The sequence below is a fragment of the Scyliorhinus canicula genome, chromosome 18 (assembly GCF_902713615.1).
Source record: "Scyliorhinus canicula chromosome 18, sScyCan1.1, whole genome shotgun sequence".
NCBI classification, from domain to species: Eukaryota; Metazoa; Chordata; class Chondrichthyes; order Carcharhiniformes; family Scyliorhinidae; genus Scyliorhinus; species Scyliorhinus canicula.
Window position 1 is genome coordinate 23762674 of NC_052163.1, and position 22275 is coordinate 23784948.

Consider the following 22275-nt stretch of genomic DNA (forward strand, 5'->3'; position numbering starts at 1 on the left):
CCTGGGATGATATTTGGGCGAGGGTCTGGTTGCCGTTATGGGCCGTTTTTATACTGCATTGAGTATGTTTAGCACAGTGGGCTAAATAGCTGGCTTGTAATAATAATTTCAATTCCCGTACCGGCCTCCCCGAACAGGCGATGGAATGTGGCAACTAGGGGGTTTGCACAGGAGCTTCATTGAAACCTACTTGTGACAATAAGTTATTATTATTATTATTATTATTCCCGCTAAATAATTAATGGGAGGGGAGGGATGGGAGGATCTGCAGCTCATACTGTCTGGGGGGTAGTTTAGCATGGGATTGCGTGTTTCATTTTTGTTTTGGTTGGGGTTTGGGAGGGAGGGGGGGGGGGAATCTTTGTTTGCCTTGTTTTTTGCTGGGTCATTTGGGTGTAGATAGGGGGGCGGGAATGGGTAGTTCTCTTCGATTGGCTGGAAACCTTTCTTTGTTCTGTCTTGATGGGGGGAGGGGTGACCATCTTGAATGGGCCAATTGCTGGCTCTGTTTAAGTAGTTGCTGGACTGCCCCACAGGGTGGGAATGGCTGATGCTAGGTTGGAGGGGAAGGTGGGGGTAGACGGCCCCCTATTCAGCTGGTCACGTGGGATGTGAGGGGGTTCAACGGCTTGGTAAAAAGATCAAGGGTGTTTGTGCACCGTAGGAGTTTGAAGGCTAATGTGGTGCTATTTCAGTAGACCTATTTAAGGATTAGAATCATAGAATTTACAGTGCAGAAGGAGGCCATTCGGACCATCGAGTCTGCACCGGCTCTTTGAAAGAGCACCCTCCCCAAGCCCACACCTCCACCCTAACCACATAACCCAGTAACCACACCCAACACTATGGGCAATTTTAGACACTAAGGGCAATTTAGCATGGCCAATCCACCTAACCTGCACATCTTTGGACTGTGGGAGGAAACCGGAGCACCCGGAGGAAACCCATGCACACACGGGGAGGATGTGCAGACTCCGCACAGACAGTGATCCAAGCCGGGAATCGAACCTGGGACCCTGGAGCTGTGAAGCAATTGTGCTAACCACTGTGCTGCCCCTTAAAGCTCAGTCAAGTTACAGAATAGTTGGGTGGGGCTAGTATTTCATTTGGGATTTGACAGTAGGGCCCGAGGGATCAACCAATATTTGGCAATTGCTTAATCTTATCTGTCCCCCTCTTCAGCCCCTGAGCCAGAGGTAATTATTTCATTGGATGCTGAAAAGGTGTCAGACATGGTGGAGTGGGGGTCTCAGTTCGATATCCAGGAAAGTTTGGTTTTGGACCAAGATGTAGAACTTGGGCCCAGTTCCTATATAGGGCCCCCACTGCAAACGTTCACCTTGAGCTCGAAATATTTCCGGCTGAAGAGAGGCACAAGGCAGGGGTGTCCATTGTCCCTGCTGTTGTTTGCCTTGGCAATTGAGCCTTTGGCCGTAGCATTGAGGTGGAGGGACATAGAGAAGGGGAAAGGAGCACAGGGTCTCTGGCTGTGGATGATTTGGTGTTGTATGTGACGGAACCTCTCTCCAGTGTGGAGGAGATAATGAAGCTGCTTTGCAATTTTGGCTTCTTCTCGGGATATAAATTGAACCTGGGCAAAAGTGAATGCTTTCTGGTGAATCTCCCAGGGAGGGGAGCTGATCTGGGAAGGTTTCCTTTTGCCTGGCCAGGTCCAGCTTCCGTTGTCTGGGAATCTGGGTAGCCTATGATTGGGCCTCGCGCCATAAAGTTAATTTTGTTCTATCCGTTATTTTATTACTGGTCGACAAATATTGAGATGGTACGAGGGTGGTTTATGGGTACGTAATCCATGTTGCGACGGATTGATTGAAAGGAGTGTCTCACTTGTTTAAGCGCCTTGGTTACAAAACTTCTGTTTTGCCCTGCAAAGTGAACTTCAAGTCCGGTGGTTGTGGCCACTCTGAGACTATGGAGACAGGTTAGCAGCCATTTCAAGCTGGGTGCCATGTCAGGCTTTTGAGGGGAGTGGGGTGGATGAACATCTTGCCGAGATTCTTGTTTTTATTTTGGTGTCTCCCGGTGTTCCTGCCCAAGTTGTTTTTCCAAAGGGTTGAGTAGCTTATTTCCGGCTTTATTTGGGCTGGTAAAGCGCCAAGGATTCGGAGGGGGCCGTCCAGAGGGAGAGTCAAGCAAGGAGTTTAGCACTGCCAAATTTGTATGTCATGTAGGGGGGCAGTTTTGGGGGCATTGGTAACCGTGCCACTTCCGTTGGTAAAGGCGAAGTACTCGGCGAACCCGGTGGTGGTGTCCACGCTAAAAATATCGAGCCATCTCCACCGGCATGTTAAGTTGGGGGCAGCTTCAAGGCTGGCTCCCATTTGTGCAAACCACCTGTTTGAGCCGGCAAGAATAGATGCCATATTTGGTGCATTGAGTGAGAAAGAGCTGGAGAGAGTGGGTGATTTATTCTTGGACGGGCGGTTTGCCAGCCTGGAAGAGTTGCAGGAGAAATTTGGACTATTAACCATGGACATGTTTCGGTGCCTCCAGGTCCGGAGCTTTGTTGAGAGGTTTTTTTCAGGATTTCCCAGTTGTTGCCTTCGTCATCCTTATTAGAGAGGACTCTCTTCTGTCCGTGGTCGAAGGCAGTAGGTCCGTCATGTATGAACGGATTGTGTGAACAGAAGAGTTGAGTTTGTTGGAAGGGGTGAAGGCTAAGTGGGTGGAGGTGTTAGGGCCAATGCTGAAAGAGAAGGTATGTAGTGAGGGCTGTGGGAGGGTGAACGCCACAGTGTCAGGTGTGAGACTGAGCCTTATCCAGCTAAAGGTAGTGTTTCAAGCGCACCTCACTAAGGTTAGGTAGGATGAATCATTATTTTGACAGGGTGGAGGACAGGTGCGAGTGCTGCACGAGGGGGCCCACACATCACATACAAATATTTTGGTCCTGTTCTAAGCTGTTGGGTTTCTGGAAGTCCTTTTATGACACCATGTCAGTGATCCTAAATGCTGAGTTTGGGCACTGCCCTTTGGTGGTTATTTTGGGGGTTTTGGATGTGCCAGAGCAGCGGACACGGGCAGATGTCCTGTCCTCCGCCTCGTTGGTGGCGTGGAGGTGGATCCCGTTGGGTTGGAGGTTGGCAACACCGCCAAGTGCTATGGCACGGCTAGGAGATTTGATGGAATTTTTGCACCTCAGAAAGATAAAATGCACCGCAAGGAGGTCGATTGAAGGCTTCCACCAGAGATAGCGGCAGCTTATATTGTACTTCAGAGAATTGGTGACGGGGGGGGGGGGGGGGGGGGGAAGTATATCGGGATCGGATTCTTTTCCTTTCTGTTTCACGGGTTGGAAGGTGGTGCTGGGCATTTGTTTGGGGTTTGTGTTCAGTTAAGAATTTTTGATTATGTGTATTGTAATTTGGTATAAAATGTGAAAAATTTAATAAAAACATTTTTTAAAAACCACCTCCTCATGTGCGAGGCTCAGCTTGATTTAGTTCAAGGTGGTGTATAGGGCACATCTGATCAGCGAACAGATTAGTAGATTTTTTTCCGGTGGTAGAGGATAGGTGTGAGCGTTGTTCATAGATAATCAAACACATATGTTCTGGTCTTGCCCCAAACTGGTGAACTTTTGCATCTCCTGCAGCACCATGTCGAAATTTCTTGGGATTGAGGTGGAGCCTTGCCCTTTGGTGGCTATCTTTGGGGTCTCAGACTCACCGTAGCTGCAGACGAGGGAAAAGGCGGGTGCTCTGGCCCACACCTCACTGATAGCCCAAAGGCAGGTTCTGCTTAGTTGGAGGATTCCAGTTCCGGCTAGTGCTTCGTCGTGGTTAAGTGACCTTATGGAGTTCTTGCACTTAAAAAAAGGTCAAATATATCATATGGGGTTCGGCAGAAGTATTCTGTTTGAAGTGACAGCCTTTCGTATTCCAGGGAGCTGGTTACTGTCAGATGTTGGGGAGGGGGGGTTGGTTTGGGGTTTAGTTTGGGATTTGGCTTGGTTGTTTTCCTTTTTGGGGGGGGGGGGGGGGTTGAGACTGGAATTGTAATTGTACTACTTGTGTGATATGATTTTTACGTTGTTATACTGAAAAAGCTTTAAAAAAGGGCAGCACAGTAGCACAAGTGGATAGCACTGTGGCTTCACAGCGCCAGGATCCCAGGTTCGATTCACAGTTGGGTCACCGTCTGTGCGGAGTCTGCACGTTCTCTCCGTGTCTGCGTGGGTTTCCTCCGGGTGCTCCGGTTTCCTCCCACAGTCCAAAGACGTGCAGGTTAGGGGATTGGCCATTAATTGCCCGTAGTGTCCAAAAAGGTGAGGGCGGGTGATTGGGTTATGGGGATAGGGTGGAAGTGAGGGCTTAAGTGGGTCGGTGCAGAATTGATGGGCCGAATGGCCTCCTTCTGCACTCTATGTTCTAAAATAACAAAAATGTGGGGTTTTTTTAAGTTCCTGCGAACAGCTGAGTTTAACAATGAAGTTACATCTGTTGGGTAACTTTGGCTAATGGTGCATTTGTATTATAGCATGTTAGCCAACAGCAGCATCAACTTTGGTAATTATGTGGTACGGTTAAAATGGCGTTGGTGCTGCTTCTGGGTCCACTAACTGACAAGGACGGATAGGCCAGTGAAGGACCCTGCTTTCTGTCAGTCAGCCAATTTTCAATCCAATCTAGTACTCCTCACCCCCCCCCCCCCCCCCCAATCCCCTGAGATCTCACCCTCTGGCTCGGTCTATTGTGCAGCACCTTGTCAAATGTCACTGTTTTCCCACAGTCATCTGTCAAACAAAAATATTTTTTCCCCATTATTATGTTGGTTGCAGTGAGTTTTAAATATTGCTTTCAAGTACAGCCAGACTTCCATAGTTTCTGTCTAGAATCACACACAACTTTGTTGTCTATCCACAAAGAAACCTAGTGTGTCAAATCGTTTCCTTGTTTCCAACCGAAATATCAACACATCCATGCAATTCCTGAGGAGTACGTGCTATGCTATTCTGATGTTGAATCACCAACTGTTCTCCTGCACAATCAAGTCTTAGACATAGCCTGACTGAGAGGCTGCAGAATATGTCTTATGAGCCCCTGTTCAAGCAGTTTATGGTGTAACCAATTGTTTTTACTTCATGGTTGTCTAGATCTATCACTATTAATCTTGTCAATCGAAAATCTTTAAGCTCAGTCAAGGTTAATTCTCGTTTAATGGTTACCTAATTAATCACCCTTGGAGCAAGTGTCCTACAAGGAACAGAGTCCTGCAGTCAGCATCACAGTGCAGCCGTCAAAGAACAGTATTCTGCAGTCAGCATCACAGTGCAGCAGTCTGGGAACGGTATTCTGCAGTCAGCATCACAGTGCAGCAGTCTGGGAACGGTATTCTGCAGTCAGCATCACAGTGCAGCAGTCTGGGAACGGTATTCTGCAGTCAGCATCACAGTACAGCAGTCTGGGAACGGTATTCTGCAGTCAGCATCACAGTGCAGCAGTCCAGGAACAGTGTCCTGCAGTCAGCATCACAGTGCAGCAGTCCAGGAACAGTATTCTGCAGTCAGCATCAGAGTGCAGCAGTCCAGGAACAGTATTCTGCAGTCAGCATCACAGAGCAGCAGTCCAGGAACAGTGTCCTGCAGTCAGCATCACAGTGCAGCAGTCTGGGAACGGTATTCTGCAGTCAGCATCACAGTGCAGCAGTCCAGGAACAGTGTCCTGCAGTCAGCATCAGAGTGCAGCAGTCCAGGAACAGTGTCCTGCAGTCAGCATCACAGTGCAGCAGTCCAGGAACAGTATTCTGCAGTCAGCATCACAGTGCAGCAGTCAAGGAACAGTGTTCTGCAGTCAGCATCACAGTGCAGCAGTCTGGGAACAGTATTCTGCAGTCAGCATCACAGTGCAGCAGTCTGGGAACGGTACTCTGCAGTCAGCATCACAGTGCAGCAGTCCAGGAACAGTGTCCTGCAGTCAGCATCACAGTGCAGCAGTCAATGAACAGTATTCTGCAGTCAGCATCACAGTGCAGCAGTCAATGAACAGTATTCTGCAGTCAGCATCACAGAGCAGCAGTCTGGGAACAGTGTCCTGCAGTCAGCATCACAGTGCAGCAGTCCAGGAACAGTATTCTGCAGTCAGCATCACAGTGCAGCAGTCTGGGAACGGTATTCTGCAGTCAGCATCACAGTGCAGCAGTCTGGGAACGGTATTCTGCAGTCAGCATCACAGTGCAGCAGTCCAGGAACAGTGTCCTGCAGTCAGCATCAGAGTGCAGCAGTCCAGGAACAGTGTCCTGCAGTCAGCATCACAGTGCAGCAGTCCAGGAACAGTATTCTGCAGTCAGCATCACAGTGCAGCAGTCAAGGAACAGTGTTCTGCAGTCAGCATCACAGTGCAGCAGTCTGGGAACAGTATTCTGCAGTCAGCATCACAGTACAGCAGTCTGGGAACGGTATTCTGCAGTCAGCATCACAGTGCAGCAGTCCAGGAACAGTGTCCTGCAGTCAGCATCACAGTGCAGCAGTCAATGAACAGTATTCTGCAGTCAGCATCACAGTGCAGCAGTCTGGGAACAGTGTCCTGCAGTCAGCATCACAGTGCAGCAGTCTGGGAACAGTGTCCTGCAGTCAGCATCACAGTGCAGCAGTCCAGGAACAGTATTCTGCAGTCAGCATCACAGAGCAGCAGTCTGGGAACAGTGTCCTGCAGTCAGCATCACAGTGCAGCAGTCCAGGAACAGTATTCTGCAGTCAGCATCACAGTGCAGCAGTCTGGGAACGGTATTCTGCAGTCAGCATCACAGTGCAGCAGTCTGGGAACGGTATTCTGCAGTCAGCATCACAGTGCAGCAGTCCAGGAACAGTATTCTGCTGTCAGCATCACAGTGCAGCAGTCAAGGAACAGTATTCTGCAGTCAGCATCACAGTGCAGCAGTCCAGGAACAGTATTCTGCTGTCAGCATCACAGTGCAGCAGTCAAGGGACAGTATTCTGCAGTCAGCATCACAGTGCAGCAGTCTGGGAACAGTGTCCTGCAGTCAGCATCACAGAGCAGCAGTCTGGGAACAGTGTCCTGCAGTCAGCATCACAGTGCAGCAGTCTGGGAACGGTATTCTGCAGTCAGCATCACAGTACAGCAGTCTGGGAACGGTACTCTGCAGTCAGCATCACAGTGCAGCAGTCTGGGAACGGTATTCTGCAGTCAGCATCACAGTGCAGCAGTCCAGGAACAGTGTCCTGCAGTCAGCATCACAGTGCAGCAGTCCAGGAACAGTATTCTGCAGTCAGCATCACAGTGCAGCAGTCAATGAACAGTATTCTGCAGTCAGCATCACAGTGCAGCAGTCTGGGAACAGTGTCCTGCAGTCAGCATCACAGTGCAGCAGTCTGGGAACAGTATTCTGAAGTCAGCATCACAGTGCAGCAGTCTGGGAACAGTGTCCTGCAGTCAGCATCACAGTGCAGCAGTCCAGGAACAGTATTCTGCAGTCAGCATCACAGTGCAGCAGTCCAGGAACAGTATTCTGCAGTCAGCATCACAGTGCAGCAGTCCAGGAACAGTGTCCTGCAGTCAGCATCACAGTGCAGCAGTCAAGGAACAGTATTCTGCAGTCAGCATCACAGTGCAGCAGTCTGGGAACGGTATTCTGCATTCAGCATCACAGTGCAGCAGTCAAGGAACGGTATTCTGCAGTCAGCATCACAGTGCAGCAGTCCAGGAACAGTGTCCTGCAGTCAGCATCACAGTGCAGCAGTCCAGGAACAGTATTCTGCAGTCAGCATCACAGTGCAGCAGTCTGGGAACGGTATTCTGCAGTCAGCATCACAGTGCAGCAGTCAAGGAACAGTGTCCTGCAGTCAGCATCACAGTGCAGCAGTCTGGGAACAGTATTCTGCAGTCAGCATCACAGTGCAGCAGTCTGGGAACAGTGTCCTGCAGTCAGCATCACAGTGCAGCAGTCCAGGAACAGTATTCTGCAGTCAGCATCACAGTGCAGCAGTCTGGGAACAGTGTCCTGCAGTCAGCATCACAGTGCAGCAGTCCAGGAACAGTATTCTGCAGTCAGCATCACAGTGCAGCAGTCCAGGAACAGTATTCTGCAGTCAGCATCACAGTGCAGCAGTTAAGGAACAGTGTCCTGCAGTCAGCATCACAGTGCAGCAGTCAAGGAACAGTATTCTGCAGTCAGCATCACAGTGCAGCAGTCTGGGAACGGTATTCTGCAGTCAGCATCACAGTGCAGCAGTCAAGGAACGGTATTCTGCAGTCAGCATCACAGTGCAGCAGTCCAGGAACAGTATTCTGCAGTCAGCATCACAGTGCAGCAGTTAAGGAACAGTGTCCTGCAGTCAGCATCACAGTGCAGCAGTCAAGGAACAGTATTCTGCAGTCAGCATCACAGTGCAGCAGTCTGGGAACGGTATTCTGCAGTCAGCATCACAGTGCAGCAGTCTGGGAACGGTATTCTGCAGTCAGCATCACAGTGCAGCAGTCTGGGAACAGTGTCCTGCAGTCAGCATCACAGTGCAGCAGTCTGGGAACAGTATTCTGCAGTCAGCATCACAGTGCAGCAGTCCAGGAACAGTATTCTGCAGTCAGCATCACAGTGCAGCAGTCCAGGAACAGTATTCTGCAGTCAGCATCACAGTGCAGCAGTCCAGGAACAGTATTCTGCAGTCAGCATCACAGTGCAGCAGTCTGGGAACAGTATTCTGCAGTCAGCATCACAGTGCAGCAGTCCAGGAACAGTATTCTGCAGTCAGCATCACAGTGCAGCAGTCTGGGAACAGTATTCTGCAGTCAGCATCACAGTGCAGCAGTCCAGGAACAGTATTCTGCAGTCAGCATCACAGTGCAGCAGTCTGGGAACGGTATTCTGCAGTCAGCATCACTGTGCAGCAGTCCAGGAACAGTATTCTGCAGTCAGCATCACAGTGCAGCAGTCCGGGAACAGTATTCTGCAGTCAGCATCACAGTGCAGCAGTCTGGGAACGGTATTCTGCAGTCAGCATCACAGTGCAGCAGTCCAGGAACGGTACTCTGCAGTCAGCATCACAGTGCAGCAGTCTGGGAACGGTACTCTGCAGTCAGCATCACAGTGCAGCAGTCTGGGAACAGTATTCTGCAGTCAGCATCACAGTGCAGCAGTCTGGGAACGGTATTCTGCAGTCAGCATCACAGTGCAGCAGTCTGGGAACAGTATTCTGCAGTCAGCATCACAGTGCAGCAGTCCAGGAACAGTATTCTGCAGTCAGCATCACAGTGCAGCAGTCCAGGAACAGTGTCCTGCAGTCAGCATCACAGTGCAGCAGTCAAGGAACAGTATTCTGCAGTCAGCATCACAGTGCAGCAGTCTGGGAACGGTATTCTGCAGTCAGCATCACAGTGCAGCAGTCAAGGAACGGTATTCTGCAGTCAGCATCACAGTGCAGCAGTCTGGGAACAGTATTCTGCAGTCAGCATCACAGTGCAGCAGTCTGGGAACAGTATTCTGCAGTCAGCATCACAGTGCAGCAGTCTGGGAACGGTATTCTGCAGTCAGCATCACAGTGCAGCAGTCTGGGAACGGTATTCTGCAGTCAGCATCACAGTGCAGCAGTCTGGGAACAGTGTCCTGCAGTCAGCATCACAGTGCAGCAGTCTGGGAACGGTATTCTGCAGTCAGCATCACAGTGCAGCAGTCCAGGAACAGTATTCTGCAGTCAGCATCACAGTGCAGCAGTCCAGGAACAGTATTCTGCAGTCAGCATCACAGTGCAGCAGTCCAGGAACAGTATTCTGCAGTCAGCATCACAGTGCAGCAGTCTGGGAACAGTATTCTGCAGTCAGCATCACAGTGCAGCAGTCCAGGAACAGTATTCTGCAGTCAGCATCACAGTGCAGCAGTCTGGGAACAGTATTCTGCAGTCAGCATCACAGTGCAGCAGTCCAGGAACAGTATTCTGCAGTCAGCATCACAGTGCAGCAGTCTGGGAACGGTATTCTGCAGTCAGCATCACTGTGCAGCAGTCCAGGAACAGTATTCTGCAGTCAGCATCACAGTGCAGCAGTCCGGGAACAGTATTCTGCAGTCAGCATCACAGTGCAGCAGTCTGGGAACGGTATTCTGCAGTCAGCATCACAGTGCAGCAGTCCAGGAACGGTACTCTGCAGTCAGCATCACAGTGCAGCAGTCTGGGAACGGTACTCTGCAGTCAGCATCACAGTGCAGCAGTCTGGGAACAGTATTCTGCAGTCAGCATCACAGTGCAGCAGTCTGGGAACGGTACTCTGCAGTCAGCATCACAGTGCAGCAGTCTGGGAACAGTATTCTGCAGTCAGCATCACAGTGCAGCAGTCCAGGAACAGTATTCTGCAGTCAGCATCACAGTGCAGCAGTCAAGGAACAGTGTCCTGCAGTCAGCATCACAGTGCAGCAGTCTGGGAACAGTGTCCTGCAGTCAGCGTCACAGTGCAGCAGTCTGGGAACGGTATTCTGCAGTCAGCATCACAGTGCAGCAGTCCAGGAACAGTATTCTGCTGTCAGCATCACAGTGCAGCAGTCTGGGAACAGTATTCTGCTGTCAGCATCACAGTGCAGCAGTCAAGGAACAGTATTCTGCAGTCAGCATCACAGTGCAGCAGTCCAGGAACAGTATTCTGCAGTCAGCATCACAGTGCAGCAGTCCAGGAACGGTATTCTGCAGTCAGCATCACAGTGCAGCAGTTAAGGAACAGTGTCCTGCAGTCAGCATCACAGTGCAGCAGTCAAGGAACAGTGTCCTGCAGTCAGCATCACAGTGCAGCAGTCTGGGAACGGTATTCTGCAGTCAGCATCACAGTGCAGCAGTCTGGGAACGGTATTCTGCAGTCAGCATCACAGTGCAGCGGTCTGGGAACGGTATTCTGCAGTCAGCATCACAGTGCAGCAGTCTGGGAACGGTATTCTGCAGTCAGCATCACAGTGCAGCAGTCCAGGAACAGTATTCTGCAGTCAGCATCACAGTGCAGCAGTCCAGGAACAGTGTTCTGCAGTCAGCATCACAGTGCAGCAATCCAGGAATAGTGTCCTGCAGTCAGCATCACAGTGAAGCAGTCTGGGAACAGTGTCCTGCAGTCAGCATCACAGTGAAGCAGTCTGGACATAGTGTCCTGCAGTCAGCATTGCCGTGAAGCAGTCTGGGAACAGTGTCCTGTAGTCAGCATTGCCGTGAAGCAGTGCGAACAGTGTCCTGCAGTCAGTATCACAGTGAAGCTGTCTGGGAACAGTGTCCTGCAGTCAGCATCACAGTGAAGCAGTCTGGGCATAGTGTCCTGCAGTCAGCATTGCCGTGAAGCAGTCTGGAAACAGTGTCCTGCAGTCAGCAGTGCCGTGAAGCAGTCTGGGAACAGTTGTCCTGCTGTCAGCATTGCCGTGAAGCAGTCTGGGAACAGTTGTCCTGCTGTCAGCATTGCCGTGAAGCAGTCTGGGAACAGTTGTCCTGCTGTCAGCATTGCCGTGGAGCAGTCTGGGAACAGTGTCCTGCAGTCAGCGTTGCCATGAGGCAGTCTGGGAACAGTGTCCTGCAGTCAGCATTGCCGTGGAGCAGTCTGGGAACAGTGTCTTGCAGTCAGCATTGCCATGAAGCAGTCTGGGAACAATTGTCCTGCAGTCAGCATTGCCGTGAAGCAGTCTGGGAACTGTGTCCTGCAGTCAGCATTGCCATGAAGCAGTCTGGGAACAGTGTCCTGCGGTCAGCATCATAGTGAAGCAGTCTGGGAACAGGGTCCTGCAGTCAGCGTCACAGTGAAGCAGTCTGGGAACAGTTTCTTGCAATCAGCATCATTGTAAAGCAGTCTGGGAACAGTGTCTTGCAGTCAACATCATAGTGAAGCAGTCTGGGAACAGTGTTTTGCAGTCAGCATCATAGTGAAGCAGTCTGGGAACAGGGTCCTGTAGTCAGCATTGCCGTGAAGCAGTCTGGGAACAGTGTCTTGCAGTCAGCATCATAGTGAAACAGTCTGGGAACAGTGTCCTGCAGGCAGCATTGCCGTGAAGCAGTCTGGGAACAGTGTCCTGCAGTCAGCATCACAGTGAAGCAGTCTGGGAACAGTGTCCTGCAGTCAGCATCACAGTGAAGCAGTCTGGGAACAGTGTCCTGCAGTCAGCATCACAGTGAAGCAATCTGGGAGCAGTGTCCTACAGTCATAGAACAGTACAGCACAGAACAGGCCCTTCGGCCCTCAATGTTGTGCCGAGCCATGATCACCCTACTCAAACCCACATATCCACCCTATACCCGTAACCCAACCCCCCCCCCCCCCCTTAACCTTACATTTATTAGGACACTACGGGCAATTTAGCATGGCCAATCCACCTAACCCGCACATCTTTGGACTGTGGGAGGAAACCGGAGCACCCGGAGGAAACCCACGCACACAGGGGGAGGACGTGCAGACTCCACACAGACAGTGACCCAGCCGGGAATCGAACCTGGGACCCTGGAGCTGTGAAGCATTTATGCTAACCACCATGCTACCCTGCTGCCCCTTTGTGTTTTAAAAAACAGAGTAACAGCACAAGAAAATTGGGGGTGTTGCAAACCTCCAGCTACCGTGTAGATAGCTCCAAAAATGGGGACCTACCCAGTTGGCTGCCCTGCATTCTTGGCATTAAATTAATTCTGTAAGCAGTGCATTTTCCTCCTATCAACCATTTGGAAATTGCAGTGCCTTTTATGTGGTACAGCAGGGACTGGGTAGCTTAGTTGGCTAGAGTGTGGTGTATATTAACACCAATAGAATGATTTCAGTCCCTGTACTGATTGAGGTAGTTCTGGGGCCTGCCTCCTTGCTTTGCCCTACAGTGATTTTGTGGCATAAGCTATGATTAGCAACCCTTAGTCTATAAGGGCACAACATGAAGACAGAAGTAATGTAGTAAAATGTCCCAAAGCGTTTCACTGTCGTGTTATTAAAATCACTTTGATACTGAGCCACCTTTCAAGTTATCAGGACAGGTAAAAGTGGTAGGTTTTAAGTAGGGTCTTGAAAAAGAAGAGGAGCTGGAGGTGTTTTCAATCTCTAGCTGCTCACCCCTTTTCAAGGTGCAAATAAAATGGCTCTTCGTGGACTCCTTCAAGTCTTGCAATGGAGCTCACCTTTTTATAAAGTGTAAGCATGCCAAAAATCACATGGCTAATGTTTCTGACATCATTGCCCAAAGTAATTGTCCCAGGATTCCACATTACATTCCTCCGGGTGCTCCGGTTTCCTCCCACAGTCCAAAGATGTGCGGGTTAGGTGGATTGGCCAGGCTAAATTGCCCGTAGTGTAAAGGTAATGGGGGGATTGTTGGGATACGGGTTACGTGGGTTTAAGTAGGATGATCATTGCTCGGCACAACATCGAGGGCCGAAGGGCCTGTTCTGTGCTGTACTGTTCTATGTTCATTACCTCCAACATCTCCAGAATTTAATTAAGTGAATTACAGAGATGGAACTGCACTTGCTTTCATTAGAGCAAAGGTGATTAAGAAGGCATTGTACAGACCTTGATAATTATTCTTAAAAGCTGACGTGGTCTCTGTTTCAATCACCAACTGTTAAAATGTATTGCAGTTTTACAACCCTTTGTGTAAAAATGTTTCTCTTGTCCTCCATCTTAAGAGCTTGCATCTAATTTTGTCTCCATGTTCCCTTGTTTAGATCCCTCAATCATTAAGAATGTTTCTCTATCTAACGTGTCCCATCCCTTCACTTCATAATTTTAAGCACTTTTTAAATTCATTCAAGAGATGTGAGCTTCACTGGCTAGGCCGGTATTCTTTGCCTATTCCCTAATTGCCCTTGGGATGATGGTGGCAAGCTGCCTTCTTAAACCACAGTCCCTGTGGTGTAGGTACACCTGCCGCACTGTTTGGGTGGGAGTTCCAGGATTTTTACCCAGCCACAATGAAGGAACGGCGATATATTTCCAAGGCAGAATGGTGAGTGGTTGAGAGGGGAACTTTCAGGCAGTGATGGTCTCAAGTATCTGCTGCCCATCCTTCTAGATGATGATGATGGTCATGGGTTTGGAAGGTACGGTGTAAGGAGCAGTGGAGGCTGGAGAGAGAGTGAACCTGGTGGGGAGCGGCGTGGGCACTTTAAAAACAGTGCAGCATGGGCCAGAGGCACAGAGCACCGGAGGCCAGAGAGAGAGCGAACCTGCTAGGAAGCAGCTGATTGGAGCGGCAGGGAATATTTAAAAATAGCAGCGCCGCGAACCTTCACTGAATCCAGAGACAGAACTCCTGAGGTGATGCCAGGATTCAGAACATGACACAGGGCAAGAGGAAGCAGCAGATTGGGTGAGTACAGTCGAGTGACTCAGACTTGGCTGGTAAAGAACTACCATTAGGAACTGACCCTAAATAATAGCAAATTGGGAAAGTATAATAACAGATTAACTGAGAACCAGGGATAAATACATGTCAGCTATAATACAAGGACAAGTAAGTCAAAGTGGAATTACACAAGGAGACTAAGTTAAGGTAAGAGGAGTAACATTTTAAGACTAAGTAATTAGAAAAGTTAGCAAGTAAGACAAAGTACCTTTAAGTCTAAGACATGGAAGGTGAGCTCAAGTCGACTGGAAAGTGTGACCTGTCATAGTGGGAAGTCATGGACCATACCAGCATCCTAAATGACCACATGTGCAGGAATTGCTCCCAACTGCAGAAACCTGAGCTTCAGGTTTTGGCAGTTGAGTGGCAGCTGGGGACACTGGCGCATCCACGAGGCTGAGGGTTACGTAGATAATATGTTTAAAGAGGTGCTCAAGGGAGTGAAGGAAAAAAGTGAGATCACCAGACAGTCCAAGAGAAGCAGGCAGGTAGTGCAGGAGTTCCTTGGGACCCCGCTCTTAAATCGGTTTTCCTTTTTGGAAGCTGTTTCCTTCGGACATGTGCAGTAAAAGCCGAGCTCCTGGCACCACAAGCGGACTGACTGTACAGGAGGGTAGGAAGAAGGAAGGGGAGCAATAGCGATAGGGCATTCATTAGTTAGAGGAACAGACTCGTGTTACTGCGCCCATAGGCGTGACTACAGAATGGTGTATTGCCTCCCTGGGACTAGGTCAGGGATGTCACTGAATGGCTGAACGGAATCCTAAAGGGGAATAAGTCAAAGGTCGAGATTGTGGACAGGATTTGGGGAGTTGGAAGGTGAGTTATTCGCAGCCGGATTCCTCGTCTCTGATCTTGTAACCACAGTTTCTGGTCAGTGGTAAGCACAGGATGTTGATAGTGGGGGATTCAAGTGGTGAAAATGCCATTGAATGTCAAGGGGCGACAGTTGGATCCTTTCTTGTTGGAGATGGTCGTTGTCTGGCAGTTGTATATTGTGAATGTAACTTGTCAGCCCAAGCCTGGATATTGTCCAGGTCTTGTTGCACTTAGACATGGACTGCTTAAGTATCTGAGGAGTTGCGAATGATGCTGAGCATGGTGCAATCACCAGCGACCATCCCCACTTCTGATCGTATGATGGAAGGAAGGTCATTGATGAAGCAGCCCAGATGGTTGGGCTTTGGATACCTATGAAATCACTATGATCTCACTTGTTCTGGAAACAGCAGCCAAGTTATTCCAATATTTTTATATATTTGTACTTTGTGCTAGACCCCATCTGAGTGGCTTCCTCTCTGTGAGGAGCCCAACGCTGAAAGCACTACTCCACTTGTTGCTTTATTAATGTTTTATATAATTTTTTTTAAATAAATGTTTTTATTGGGTTTTTGAACAAGGTATAATTACCGTTATGTACACAGAATAAGAAACATATATATACACACAAATTTAGAGGAGAAGGGCACACCCCAACATTTTAAAAAAATATGAAATAGAATAGCTGGTGGGGTATTGTGCACTAGTTCGACAGCGGCAGCTCTGTACATCTGGCAAAATTACCCCCACCACGGAAGTAGGCGACTGCCTGCGGCGGGGGGGGGGGACTGGGGACGGGGGGGACGGGACTGGGGACGGGGGGGACGGGACTGGGGGGGGGGAGGAGGGGGACTGGGGGGGGGCGGGGGGGGACTGGGGGGGGGCGGGGGGAGGAGGGGGACGGGGACGGGGGGAGGAGGGGGGGGGAGGGGGGGAGGGGGGACTGGGGGGGGAGAGGGACTGGGGGGGAGGGGGAGGGGGACTGGGGGGGCACACACACACACATTTGGTTGCCGGGGAGAAAATCACAGTGTGCGATATTTGGCTGTGCTGTGTGTTGTCGTCGGCTCCTCCCGGACGGATCTCACTGCCGTCCCACGCTCACCCCGCTTCTGCCGCTCCACCTCCATTTTCCTCGTTCCCCGCTCCTGGAGATGTCATGCACGTTTTGACATCCCGTTCCCTCCCTCCGGCTCCCGCTTCCCTGCCCCCAACCCGCCGCCCCTCCTCCCCAACCCCACCCCACCCCGCCCCTCCTCCCCCATCTCCACCCCGCCGCCCCTCCTCCCCCATCCCCACCCCTCCTCCCCCATCCCCCTCTCCCCAGGTTTAGCTGTCTTCCCCCCCACCCCTCCCAGTCCATTTCTCCCCTCCATGCCCCGGCTACCTTCCCCCGATTCCCGACCATTTTCCCCTGATTCTTGGCCACCCAGCTATTCTTCCTCTTGTTCGTTGGCCACAAACAGGTCCCAGAATAGTTGCGTGAATGGCTCCCATGTTCTGTGGAAGCCGTCGTCTGACCCTCGGATGGCGAATTTGATTTTCTCCATTTGGAGAGATTCCGAGAGGTCGGACAGCCAGTCTGCAGCTCTGGGTGGTGCTGCTGACCGCCAGCCAAACAGGATTCTATGGCGGGCGATCAGGGAGGCAAAGGCAAGGACGTCCGTCGTCCTCCCCAGGAATTGATCTGGCTGGTTCGAGACCCCGAAGACCGCCACTTTCAGGCATGGCTCCACCCTCACCCCCACCAGTTTGGACATGGCCTCGAAGAAGGCTGTCCAGTACTCCACGAGTCTGGGGCAAGACCAGAACATGTGGGCGTGGTTGGCCGGGCCTCTTTGGCACTGTTCACATCTGTCCTCCACCTCCGGGAAGAATCATACGGGTTCTTGTTAAGTGGGCTTTATGTACCACTTTTAGTTGCGTCAGGCTGAGCCTTGCGCACGTGGCGGTGGAGTTGACCCTATGCAGTGCCTCGCTCCAGAGTCCCCACCCTATCTCAATCCCCAGGTCCTCCTCCCATTTCTTTCTTGTTGCGCCCAGTACAGTGTCGGCCCTTTCTACCAGTCGGTCATACATGTCGCTACAGTTCCCTTTATCTAGGATACTTGCGTCCAGTAGGTCTTCCAGTAGTGTCTGTCGTGGCGGTTGTGGGTACATCCTTGTCTCCTTTCGTAAGAAGTTTTTGAGCTACAGATACCGTAGCTCGTTCCCCCCGGCTAGCCAAAATCTCTCTGTCAGTTCGTCCAGTGTTGCGATCCTGCCGTCCGTGTATAGGTCCCTGAATGTCAGTGTCCCTCCGTCCTGCCTCAACCTTTTGAAGGTGGCGTCAGTCAGTGCTGGTGTGAACCTTTGGTTGTTGCAGATGGGAGCTTTGTCCCACATTCTGGTCAGGCCAAATTGCTGCCGCAGTTGGTTCCAGGATTGGAGGGTGGCTGTCACCACTGGGCTGCTGGAGTGTTTTTTGGGTGGGGATGGGAGTGCTGCCGTGGCGAGGGTCCGGAGGGAGGTCCCCATGCAGGAGGCCTCCTCCGCGCGCACCCACTCGGCCTCTGGCTCCTGGATCCATAACCCTTACTCGCTCGGCTGTTGCCGCCCAGTGGTAGAATTGTAGGTTTGGGAGGGCCAGCCCCCCCCCCCCCCCCCCCCCCCCCCCCTGGAATTTGTTTTTTGTAGGACCTTCTTTGTGATCCTTGCATTTTTACCCCCCCCAGCGTTTGTCCAGCGCTTTGAAAAAGGCCTTGGGGATGTAGCTCGGGATGGATCTAAACAGGAAGAGGAACCTGGGCAGTACGTTCATTTTGATCGTCTGGACTCTCCCTGCGAGGGAGAGTGGGAGTGTGTTCCATCTTTGCAGGTCCTTTTTTACTTCCTCCATCAGACTGGTGAAGTTCCATTTGTGGATCCCTTTCCAGTCATGGGCTATTTGGATCCCCAGGTAGCGGAATTTGTGTTGGGCTTGTTTGAACAGCAGCCCCTTTAGTGCTGCACCCCCCCCCCCCCCCCCCCCCCCCCCCTTGCTGGTGTACTGGGAAGATCTCACTTTTGCTCATGTTGAGCTTGTAGCCCGAGAAGGCTCCAAACTCTTTCAGGATCGCGATGATTCCGTCCATGCTGCTCTGTGGGTCCGAGATGTAGAGGAGCAGGTCATCTGCATAGAGTGAGACTCTGTGCTCTCTGCCTCCCCTTCGGATCCCCCTCCAACTTTTTGCTGCCCTGAGCGCGATAGCTAGCGGTTCGATCGCTAGGGCAAACAGCAGCGGGGACAGTGGGCATCCTTGTCTGGTGCAGCTGGAAGTATTGGGAGTTGGTATTATTGGTCTATACGCTCGCCATGGGAGCGTTGTATGGGAGCTTTACCCAGGAGGTGAACCCTGTTCCAAGCCCGAACCGCTCCAGTACCTCTGAGGTATTTCCATTTGACTCTGTCGACAGCCTTTTCTGCGTCCAGGGAGACGATCACCTCTTGTGTTCTCTCCCCGGAGGAGGTCATTATCACGTTCAGCAGGCGCCTGATGTTCGAGGTAAGCTGTCTACCTTTGACGAAGCCCGTCTGTTCCTCTGTGACCACCTCAGGTACACAGTCCTCTAGCCTTTTGGCTAGGATTTTGGCCAGTATTTTGGCGTCTGCCTTCAGCAGTGAGATGGGTCTGTATGACCCACATTCCGTTGGGTCTTTGTCTATGTTTTATATAATTTAATCACTACCAGTCAATTGAGTGGTTAGCATAGTTGCTTCACAGCTCCAGGGTCCCAGGTGCGATTTCCAGCTTGGGTCACTGCCTGTGCGGAGTCTGCACGTTCTCCCCGTGTCTGCGTGGGTTTCCTCCGGGTGCTCCGGTTTTCTCCCACAATCCAAAGATGTGCAGGTTGGGTGGATTAGCCATGCAAAATTGCTCTTAGTGGCCAAAAAGATTTGGCGGGGATAGGGTGGGGGTTGGAGAGGGGGGAGGGGGGGCACTTAACTAGGGTGCTCTTTCCAAGGGCTGGTACAGACTCGGTGGGCCGAATGACCTCCTGCACTATAAATTCTATGATTCTATTCTATGAATGTTCTATCCTCCTTGCCATAAAGTTGAGTATTCTGGCTTTTGAAAAAAATATCCTAATTCACCTTGAAGTGCTACATATAAGCTCTGTGAACTTGAGCCCCCAAATCCCTCTGCTCTTGCACATTACTCACCCTTCCTATTCGAAGTGTAATTATTGTTGTTTTGATCAAGTGTACCACTTCACATTTGCTGGCATTGAACTTAATCTGTTACTTTTATGCATATTCCATCACCTTACTCGTGGGTTAGATGGAGTCCATGATGGTGTAAATGTGACAGGCTTGATGGGATGAAAGGTGTGTCTACCAGGCTTTCTGATTAAACTTACCAATTCAAAAAAAATTTTATGTCATTATTTTGTTTTTTTGATGCTGTAACCTTCAGCTCCTTCACAGAAGTTGCAATTGTTAACTGACGACGGAACATTCAGTGAAGGAGCGATGCCACCTAGCACTTGCAGCAAAGTTCCTTGCTGTGCTGCTGGAAAATAGCAGAATGGGTGGCACAGTGGTTAGCACTGATGCTTCACAGCACCAGGGACCTGGGTTTGAATCGAGCCTTGGGTGGAGTTTGCGCATTCTCCGTGTGTCTGCGTGGGTTTCCTCCGGGTGCTCCAGGTTCCTCCTTAGCCCAAAGATGTGATTAGCCATGCTAAATTGTCCCTTCTGGTCCAAGGATGTGTAGGTCAGTTAATGGGGTTGCGGGGATTGGGTGGGGGTGTGGGCATGGGTAGGGTACTCTTTCAGAGGGTCAGTGCAGACCCAAATGACCGAATGGCCGCCTTCTGCACTGTAGGGTTTCTATGATTGTAAGTACTAGAAAACATCCAAGACTGAAGTCTTCAGTCTGGTAACAAGGTTGGTTATAAAAGACTTACGAAACATTTGTACAAATGGTTCAGCACTATAAAACAAATGATATAACTTTACAAACGATACTCTGTGATTAATGGTTAAAATGCGTTTAAAGACCAGTGTGTTGCCATGGTGAAGTAAAGTTCATCTCACTAATATAGACCAGTAGGACCCACGGAAATTTCGCTTCAATTCATGTTCATGAGTTGTAATTAGTCAAACCTGTTCTTCAGGATATTTATTTATTTTATGCTGCAGTTGAAGTAAATAATACACTTGCAAATTTTAAGAATAACTAAGCACTCCCTTCCTATCCTCTCTATGTTTTTTATTCAAGAGTTGGCTTACATGTCTTGCATAGAAGCGGAGTTGTGAAATATACTTGATCAGCCGGATTCTCCGTTGGCATGATCCTCAGCCCCACCGGCAGCGCACCCACCTCCATTTCCCAATGGCGTGAGGTAGGCCACAATGGAAATCCCCACTGGCCTGCTGCGGGAACGGAGAATCCCCTGCCGGCGGGACGGGGAATCCTGCCCGATATCTGCGTATGTGAAATTAAAAGCTAGCCCAACCAGAAATGAGTGGCTTGTGTTTCAAGACAATGTTTTATTGATTAAGTATCATTCGTGAGTAGACGGCTGAAAGGTATGCCTCATGAACGCAAGGATGTCAATGCCACTGAGGAAGAGGAAGAATTCAAGGGTTAATAGAATCCGGGCAAGTAATCTTCTGAGGAAGATGTTTGAAAGATTATGACGGGTGCATGGAAAGAAGTACAGAAAAGTGCTGGCAGTAATTCAGTTACTGTTAAGTCAATGCATTGGCTATCAGCCTTGCAGATCTGATATTTGTAACGGTGAATGATTAGTGCCTTAGATCTTAGATTAGTGTCTGTGTGTGAAGTCATTATGTATATTTGTCTTGCAGACCGACTACTTCCACCTGTTTGTTTGTGTGGCCATTGTAGTGATTTACGGGGATGACGTGATTGAACAGCAGTTAGCAACAGACCAGATGCTCCTTCATTTCAGCAACCTGGCCATGCATATGAGTGGGGAGATTGTCCTAAGGAAGGTAGGAACTAGTAGAAATATATCTGCTTACATTCAATCATAATTTATATGTGTTTTGAAATGCAATAGGTTATGTTTAGCATGCTGTTTAGGTACTTGAAAATTCCTCTCAATATAATGAAAGTTTGTGAAAAATTGAGGGACCTATTAATGGATTGTTTAGAATCCATTTATACTGCTGTGTTATTAATGCAATGATGGATTGTTTGTTTTGTTCCTTTACAACATAAATTGCTTGTCTTGGGAAAACAAAGCTACTTTCATGTTATTTATATTTGTATTGGTAATAATTAGAAATAAGGTATAGTTTTAAGTGAGTTTAATTTAATGTTTCTATGGCTGCAAGGGTAAAACCTATAGTTAGATTCATGCTGGACAAAGGCATTTGCATGTGTGAGGGTTGGCTTCACTTCCAACTGTGATTCTATTCCCCTTCGAGATGGCTACAGCATAAAGAGTAAATAAACCAACAGTGGTTGCTTAGCAACTGGGGCCTTGGAAGGTTGAAAAGCTTTTAAGTTTTAGTTTAGCTGAATTTGATTGCAGTTGGCGATAAGTAGTGAGAGAGAAGGCTGCTCACTCAACTCTGCTGGAAGCAGTTGGTTTTAGAAAGCTAAAGAGGAAATATCTATTTGAGCCTTGCTAGAAAAAAAAAACATGCTACAAAGTGATGGTTAAGCAAACAGATGCTGGAAATCTGAAGACCAGTTAGTTAAGGAAACTGGAGAAGTGAAGAAATGTTTCCAAAAAGTCTGGCATTAAAGGAACAGAAGAACCTGGGAACCAGAACAAATGACTGTTCACTGAAGACACAGAGATTTGAAAAGGCTTGGATCATGAGAGGCCAAAAAGATATCTGCAGTAGTGCTAGGGTTTGTGAGAAATTACTACCGTTTGGAAGGCATTATTTGAAATAATTGTGGAAATCAGTGGCTAGACCCTTTTGTATAAGCCTTTAAGACAAAGAAGACCTGAAGGGAGAGGTGGTAAATCTGAAAGCCAAAGTTTGTCGGAAGCAGCGGAGGGAAAGCATGATTTTAAAAGAAGATTTGAAAGTGTGATCCAATTTGACTTCAGCTGACGAGGATGTGCTGAGCAGCCGCACATAGGTGGCTCTCTTCTGATGGACAGAATAATAGGCACTTTTAGTCAAATTTGACTCACAAA

General features: G+C 49.6%; 1 protein-coding gene across 1 annotated transcript in view; it reads left to right on the plus strand.

The window, feature by feature from the left end:
- Positions 1-22275, plus strand: part of tbc1d16 (TBC1 domain family, member 16) — a 131721-nt gene that overhangs the window by 94307 nt on the left and 15139 nt on the right. The window contains exon 11 of the mRNA XM_038777204.1: positions 20963-21109. Coding sequence (XP_038633132.1) covers positions 20963-21109 — 147 coding nt within the window. The remainder of the gene's footprint in view (positions 1-20962; positions 21110-22275) is intronic.